General features: G+C 48.8%; 1 protein-coding gene across 1 annotated transcript; it reads left to right on the top strand.

Annotated features, from left to right (window-relative positions):
• Nucleotides 1–492: 492 nt before the first annotated feature.
• Nucleotides 493–1425, top strand: LOC143692368 (olfactory receptor 14J1-like). Its single transcript, XM_077172603.1, has one exon. It carries the CDS (start codon nucleotides 493–495, stop codon nucleotides 1423–1425), a length of 933 nt encoding a protein of 310 aa, XP_077028718.1.
• The last annotated feature ends 7306 nt before the right edge of the window (nucleotides 1426–8731 follow it).

Raw genomic sequence — 8731 nt, 5'->3', positions numbered from 1 at the left:
GAATAAAAGGGAAAATCCTGCTTTATTAATCTACTGCTCTAGGTTGCATGGATGGGAAATTGCAAACAGATAATCATCCCTCAGTTCAGGTAGAGAAATTTTTTATCTCAGATCTTACAAAACCAGGCAGTGAAAGAAATCAGCCCTTAGGGGCAGCATCAGTGTCACTTTTCCAATAGCTCAAGGTTTTTATCATGTTTCTATCAGAGCCTGCAGAGCCAGAGCTGCCCCTGGGCAGTGCCTGAGCTGGGAGGGCTCTGCAGGGCAGAGCTGAGCCCCCAGGGCTGGGCTGGGCTCTGGCAGCACTGGCAGGGCCCAGCCCTGGGCACAGGGAAGCAGCTGCTGGCAGGGACAGCTCCAGGCAGCAGAGCCCTGGGCAGTCAGTGGGGGGAAAGTGCCCCAGGATGTGCTGGGATATTTCAAGTCCTCTCCAAACCCAACTATTCCATGATTACTTTTCTTACAGATCCCCATGCCAAGGCATCACAGGAAATGTCCAACAGCAGCTCCATCAGGCACTTCCTCCTGCTGGCATTGGCAGACACGCAGCAGCTGCAGCTCCTGCACTTCTGCCTCTTGCTGGGCATCTCCCTGGCTGCCCTCCTGGGCAACGGCCTCATCATCAGCGCCGTAGCCTGCGGCCACCACCTGCACACGCCCATGTTCTTCTTCCTGCTCAACCTGGCCCTCGCTGACCTGGGCTCCATCTGCACCACTGTCCCCAAAGCCATGCACAATTCCCTCTGGGACACCAGGAACATCTCCTACACTGGATGTGCTGCACAGCTATTTTTTTTTGTGTTCTTCATCTCAGCAGAGTATTTCCTCCTGACCATCATGTGCTACGACCGCTACGTGTCCATCTGCAAACCCCTGCACTACGGGACCCTCCTGGGCAGCAGAGCTTGTGCCCACATGGCAGCAGCTGCCTGGGCCAGTGCCTTTCTCTATTCACTGCTGCACACGGCCAATACATTTTCCCTGCCCCTGTGCCATGGCAATGCCTTGGGCCAGTTCTTCTGTGAAATTCCTCAGATCCTAAAGCTCTCCTGCTCAGGCACAAACCTGAGGGAATTTGGGCTTCTTGCTTTTAGTGCTTTTCTTTTTTTGGGTTGTTTTGTGTTCATTGTTTTCTCCTATGTGCAGATCTTCAGGGCTGTGCTGAGGATCCCCTCTGAGCAGGGACGGCACAAAGCCTTTTCCACCTGCTTCCCTCACCTGGCTGTGCTCTCCCTGTTCGTCAGCACTGCCACATTTGCTCACCTGAAGCCCCCCTCCATGTCCTCCCCATCCCTGGATCTGGCCCTGTCAGTTCTGTACTCGGTGGTGGCTCCAGTCCTGAACCCCCTCATCTACAGCCTGAGGAACCAGGAGCTCAAGGATGCCCTGAGGAAAATGATGACTTTATCTTTTCAGAAACAATAAACTCTCTCTTTTCTGCTTCAGAACCTTCAGAATGTAATTCTTTACAATCTCTCGGCCATTTTTTCCTATTTGTCCATTTTTTCATTGGGACTTTTTCTTATTATTTTTCCAGTGTTATAATGTTTTTATAAAATGCTTTAATACTATACTGTGCATTTCTACATGAACATCTACTTTTTTTTTGAAACACCAAGAGTTTCAGGAGGCTTGATCCCTGTGAATTTGAATAAAAACCAATGTCTGCCCTGACTTGTGTGTCCAAGGCATTTCCTCAGCCCTTCTCTGGCTCTGCAGGGGCAGTGCCTGTGAGCAGAGGCTGAGGGAAGGGGCTCCCAGCACAGTAGCACGGCCAGGGACAATGGCCCTGCCTCTTTGCTCATCTGCTCCCCCCAGCTCCACACTCCCCTCCCCAGCCCTGCTGTGGGTGCAAGGCCAGAGTGCTCTGGCAGCTTGGTCCCTGTCCTGCTGCGTGTCCCTGCTGTGACCTCAGGCAGGGACAGGCCATGGGCACTGCTGGGACACAGCTGGGCTCCAGCACAGCAGCTCCATCAGCAAAGGGCATCTCCTGAGGGCAGGGCAGGGAGGCTTTGCTCCCCTCCAGAGTCACTCTCAGGACTCTCAAGAGGCTCCTTGTGTTCCTTGTTCTCCCAGGGCTCAGTGGGATGAGATCAGGGTCTCACTGGGGCCTTCAGGGGACTCAGGTCTGGGTCAGGTTTTGCTTGTTGGTGGCCAGTGCCCATCAGATGCTGAATGGTCTGTGCTGAACCTTCCTGGGGCTCTGCAGCTTGTGCCAGGGCTGATGGCAGGGGAATGTTTGTCTGGAGGGCCTTGGGAGCTGCAGGAGAGCACAGGGGACCTGCAGGGACAGAGTGTGCCAGGGACCAGCAGGGAGTGGAGCTCACTGGGCACAGGCCTGGCCAGGGTGGGGTCATGTCGTAACGGCGGGAGAGATGCGACACACCATATGCGATGAATAGCAAATCTCGAAGTTTATTGAAAGCTTACACATTTTTATATTAGTGTTAATGAAGCTTATGCATATTGCAAAATCTGAGCTCATTATTGGTTAAAGCACACTATGATCAAACACACCTACTTCTATCTCTTAACAATTATTTTGCTTCTATGTGTACATTCTTCTAATTTCTCTACCTTGGGATAACTACATTTTCTGGCAAGCAATTTTCTCCCCCGTCTTCCCGTTTTAGAGAAGGTCACTGTGACCTTCATCAGTAATTGGGCATCGGTTGCTCAGTTCCCAGCTTGTTTCTCTTACCCTTATCCATCGGTATCACATCGGAATGTCCTTTCTCAGCTAACCAATTCTCCAAAAAGCTCTCTACATCTCCCCTGTTTTTCTGTTGAACAAGCATAGTTTGATTAAATGCAGTAGTTATCATCTTTCTCACCATATTCTATAAGCATATACAAAAACAAGGCAAAACTAATACTAACAGCAAAACTACAATAGCTACTACAATGCTAACCTTAATAAGTGAACGTAACCATAATCTTAAGTTTAAAGATTTGAGCCATCCATCAATACCAAGGCCTGATCTGTGTGAAGCCTTTGTTTCAGTGAAGTCTAACGTATCAACAAAGTCTTTCAGCATCTTGGTTAAACACAAGAAACAGAGAAAAATAACTCAGAACTAACTCACCTATAAAATATTAAGAAATACAAATCAGATGATGTGTTTTAAATCGGATATTTAAGACAAATAAGCAGTGTAGAATAACTCATGTGCTTGTGAATCTCCTTATGCAAAGCCAGTGAAGAACTTAACACATGTGAGACAAGCTACAGCTCACACTGGTTATTTTCAGAGGGAAAAAATATAAGAAGTGATGGAGAAGTTACAAGTTGAGTCAGGTGCTTAGAGTATTGCAGGTTTGCTTTAAATTGAACAGGTACAAGAAATATGTTTCTAAGTACAAAGGGACGTTAATGCTGTGGTATGATTTTTTAAACTCATATTCTCTTTCAGATTAAAATGTAAATTAAATGAGAGAATATTTTAAATGACATATTGTGTTCTCACTTGGACAAAGAAAAAGGATAACAACTAAGTACAAAATACTCTTTGTTCGATGTTACAGGAAAAGCTAAGCAACAGTTTTCCTGTAGACTGAAATCATTATTCAAACAATAGAATGAATGTTTTCTAGGCCTCAAACATCAGTGTTTATGCTTTATGTTTTAAAAGTCAATTGATGCTTAAACAGTAGGGATGAATATATTCTTTTTGGTAATTATTTATCAAAATTGTCCACAATAATAATAATAATAATATTAATATTATGGTTGGAAGTCTATTATATATTTTAGTATCTGTTTTGAGTGAAAGTTTTGTTGTTTTTGTTGTTTGGAGGGAGTTGTTTTTTTTTGTGCAAACTAACATTCAGGTTAAATTATAATTCTAAATGTTACATGACATCCAGTCCAGTTTTCTAAACATATAATGAGTAACAGTTGTTTGGATTTTCCTCTTGCATCTGTGTAAGCAGTTATAGCATCCGATAAGGACTTTAGTGATCTTTTTTGGGCATTAAATCTAACTCCACTGTCCTATCACGACCCTTTTTGAGCAAATCAGTTAATATTTCAATTTTCTGAAAAAGGGTTTTAGGTTGTTAAAGTGGAGGAGATATCCATTCCAAGGCCCATGTCTCCCCCGTTTTTCTGTTATGCTAAGTAAGTGCACCCAGTAAAAATTTTTGTCTACACCAAACTGTCAGCTGTACAGGGAGATCAAAATCACGTCTCTGAACACTGCCTTGTGTAACACGGTCTAATATCTGCTGCAGTGTCTCAGCCTGTTCAGGGGTTATACGAACAGGCTGTGCTGGATTAGTTCCCTTTAACAAAGGTCAAAGTGCATCTAACAGTTCATTGCTCGATTCACATAGGTGGAAAAAGAATATACAGCATAATAGAACTCTCCCCTACAAGCCAGCGTCCATTATTCTAGATAAAACAAACAATCTTAACACTGTAGCCGAGAAATGTCTTAAAAGCAAAACTCTCACAGATAATCCATCAATAATGAGTGGTCTCTTTACTCTCGTTGGGACTTTTGTCACTAAAGTCACTGTCTGCTGCTGTTGCTAGGTCTACTCTGAGGCTCCCGGCGGTTGCGGGCTGAAGGCAGGTTTAGCCGAAGTGGTGATAGCTGCGGGCAGCCGCGGGGCGGGCGGACTCACCGGAGCCCGCTGCTCCACGGGGTGCGGGAGGCCCGTCCTGCCGTCCCCCCCTCGGCTCGGGGACGGGGCGGCTGCGGAGCGGTGCTGGCGGCTGCGGAGCGGGAGGCGGCCGCGCTGCAGCTGCTGAGTCGCCCAGGGCCGGGGCCGGCACGAGCCTCTCCGGCGGGGCGGCTGCGGGCTGTGCGCTGCGGCAGGGCGGCGGAGGGTGCGGGTCCGGAGCGGGAGGAGGCGGAGGCGGTGCAGGGTTTAACACCGGGGCAGGCGGCGCGGACGGCACGGCTGGAATACGCGCAGGGGGGCTACTGCCCGCGGCAGCAGCCGATAGCTGCAGGGAGCTGCTTTTTAGAGCAGGAGTTTGTATCGGCGGGGACCCAAACCAGTCTCTGCAACGCCTGTTGCTTTCACGGGCTGCACTAGTCTGCTGGGCAGCTCTTTCCTCTGCCTGGTATTCCAAGAATTCAGCATGCACGACTCGCCATAAATTTCCCAATTCTCTCGCGGTCTTATCCTCATCTATGATTGCACGCCACAGCTTATTCCCGAATATACGCCATTCCAACAATTCATGCACTGTATGTGGATTATGAAAAAACTCCTGTGCACACCCATAAGCTAACAACCCAGGAAGTTCTTTCTGTAAATCTATCCCTCTAATCTGACGCCCTCTTAAAAAGTCAGTAAATAAATCATATGCTGCTTGCCTGTCTTTATCCATTTCAACGACGATTGCGCGCTTCTTGCGGCTCTGTTCAGGTCCGGCAGCACGTAGCAGCCGGGCACTCCTCTGAGCTCACCCGGGGCACTGGACACCTTCCTTTTTCAGAGGTGTTTTTTGCCGTCCCCAGCCGCGAAAGGACCTGCACTTGACTTTTACGCCTCCGACCGTGGCTAGTCCCGAAGGTACACGTCCGGGGTCACCATTTGTCGTAACGGCGGGAGAGATGCAACACACCATATGCGATGAATAGCAAATCTCGAAGTTTATTGAAAGCTTACACATTTTTATATTAGTGTTAATGAAGCTTATGCATATTGCAAAATCTGAGCTCATTATTGGTTAAAGCACACTATGATCAAACACACCTACTTCTATCTCTTAACAATTATTTTGCTTCTATGTGTACATTCTTCTAATTTCTCTACCTTGGGATAACTACATTTTCTGGCAAGCAATTTTCTCCCCCGTCTTCCCGTTTTAGAGAAGGTCACTGTGACCTTCATCAGTAATTGGGCATCGGTTGCTCAGTTCCCAGCTTGTTTCTCTTACCCTTATCCATCGGTATCACATCGGAATGTCCTTTCTCAGCTAACCAATTCTCCAAAAAGCTCTCTACAGGGTCACCCTGAGATCAAGGCCTGAATGTCTGCTGTGAGCCAGGAGAGCTCTGCAGCCCAGGGACACAGCAGGCACAGGGAAAGGAGTCTGGGCACTGACTCCTCTGCCCCTCAGGGATCTCCCCCAGGAGGATCCAGGGCAGCCCCGAGCCCCTCTGGCAGCCCTGGAACAAGGCAGGCACCTCTGAGCCCCTCCATGGCCCCGCAGAGCCCGTGTGGGAGGGGGTCAGGGCAGGAGCACCCTCAGCTGCCTCTGTGTCCCAGGCTGAGCAGCAGAGCCCAGCAGAGGCAGCCCAGGGCCCCGGGCAGCACAGCCCCCGTGCTCTGCAGAGCAGCAGCCCCAGCTCGGGGCTCTGGGCAGCAGGGCAGGGCTGCAGCAATGGCTGCTCGGGCCAGCACAGACGTGTTCCCCTGGGAAAGGCTCTGGGGGCAGCTGGCATGGGCCAGGAGCAGGGCAGGAGCCCGTGGGGGTGCAGAGGAGCCCTGGCAAGAGGCTGCCCTGTCCCTGAGCCAGCAGGAGCTGCCTGAGGAGCCCCGGGGCCAACTCTGCTGCTGGGCTGGGCAGCGGGGCTGGCCCTGGGGCTGCAGGAGCTGCCCGAGCTGAGCATCTGCTGAGCATCCCAGACACAGAGTGGCTGTCCCTGACCTCCAGGGCCTCCAGTTCCTGCTGCAGGGCCTGACCTGACTCTGCTGCTCTGCTGGGCTGGGGCAGGGGCAGGGAGGGGAAAACAGTGGAGCCTTGTCCCCATGAGTCCCCACAGAGTCAGAATGGTATCTGTGGTTCCATGAGCCCCACGGTGTCACAATGGCCCCTTGGTTCCATTAGGCCCCACAGGATCACCATGGTCCCCTGGTTACAGGAGGCCCTGCAGTGTCACAAGGGTCCCCTTGGTTCTATGGAGCCCACAGGGTCAGTTATGCCAGTGGGCAGGGTCAGCACCAAAGACACAGACACCAACTGAAGGAATTGTGTAATTTATATAATGTATGTCTGCAAAAAATTACATACAGTAGGAGAGGCTCAGCAAAGCACATAATCATTAGAAAATAATCACAACAGGAGCAGCTCAGCAATGCACCCAACCATCCCCACCAAAGATTGCCTGCAGTGATTGAGAAAGATCCAGCCCCAGTCACCCTCAGCCTTTACCATCCCCCAGACCCACACAGCAGCTGGGGAAGCTGTCACAGCCAAGGGCTGCAGAGCCACTCCTGGGCGCTGGCAATTCCTGCAGGTGCCTCCAGCCACAGGTGAGGCTCCAACCCCGCTGGGAGAGGGCCCAGCTCTGACAGTGCTGAATGGACAAACTGACAGCACTGCTAGTGTGGCAACATCTGGTTTCATCCTCCTCTTGGGTTCCTCCCAAAGCCTGGCCAGGGCCCCAGGAGGAACCAAGGGAGGTGACTTTGGCCATTCAGCCCCAAACAAAGTCAGATGGGGCCTTTTCTGGTTTCCAAATACAAAAAAGTAAATCCATATTTCACCAATGAACATGTACAGAGCTTATATTGCTAATAATGATTCATTAATGAGCAGATACAAATATAACCTTTGGTTGGAAGGTTCATCTGGAGCTCAGCTTTGCCTCAGGGCCTGTTGTTCAGGCCTGGTGAGGCCTCAGTGCTTCAATCAATGCCTTGACCTACAGATGAACTGCAACCTTCAAAACAATTCTTTGGATAACAGAGTTTAGATTTAGGTATTAGGCATAAAGGCATCACCTCTTGTTCTTCAATTAAGTGCTGTTCAAGTTCATTACTCAGAGCTACAATTTGCATTCCTTTTAAAACAGCCCTAATTAGTTGCTATTCTCTGTCCTTTATCAAATGCCCCTTTTATCCTTGAGACTGTGTCTCTTTTTAGACAAGTCCCAGAACTCCATTTCCAGCACAAGGTGTCACAGCAACTCTAACATGTAATCATAACACACCAAGTGCTCACACTGCAATGATTGCAGTGACTGCCACGAATGCACTTCACAGCAGCCTCCAATTTGGGAGCCAATCCCACCATGAGGAATTTTCTTCTTTCTGACTGTCTTCTACTGATCTTTCTATTGAGGTGATTCCTGATTGTTGGACCTCAAACCCAGCACTGATAGACATTCCTGCAACATTCCTGTCCTGGAATAGCCCAGGATCCTCCCTGGCCGGCAAGCAGATAATCCAAGGCTGTGCAGTTTTGCAGAGCCCCATTTGTGTTTGTTGGAGCTCGCAGGATGTGCTATTGGATATTTTAACAGCATCACTTCTTACTTCTTCTAATAATTGATTTAGTTCATTAATGTAAATTGGGGGCAGCCATGCACAGCCAGGGGTTTCCATTTCCCCATTGGGCCATTGTTAAGGGCATGGAGCACATCTGGGAGATGGGTTCTCCATGGAGACAGGTTCCCATCTCCTCATTTTTTCAACTGCTCTTTTAACAACCCCTTCACCCTTTCAACCAATGCTGCAGCTTGTGGATTGTCTGGGATATGAAAAACCCTGCAGGCTTAATCACTGTATTTCTCACAGTAATAGAAAAAGCATTCTGCATCACAGTATCAGCAAATCCTATAGAAATAGCCAATTTCATCCCTTCCTCCTTTATGCCTTGTACAGAGTTCACAAAGTTTACCACTGACATTTGGGGCTTGGCCAGTCCTTTTCTGTAGAGTATTTAGTGTCACAGTGAGCAGCTAAAGCTGACATATTAGTACTGTCAGCCTTATTTAATAGTATCAATTTCTAATTACATAGATAGAAATATAAATTATTGTGTTAT

This window comes from Agelaius phoeniceus, assembly GCF_051311805.1.
Source record: "Agelaius phoeniceus isolate bAgePho1 chromosome W unlocalized genomic scaffold, bAgePho1.hap1 SUPER_W_unloc_1, whole genome shotgun sequence".
Taxonomy (NCBI): Eukaryota; Metazoa; Chordata; class Aves; order Passeriformes; family Icteridae; genus Agelaius; species Agelaius phoeniceus.
Note: the sequence above shows the minus strand (reverse complement) of the source record. Positions and strands in the feature narration are given on the sequence as shown.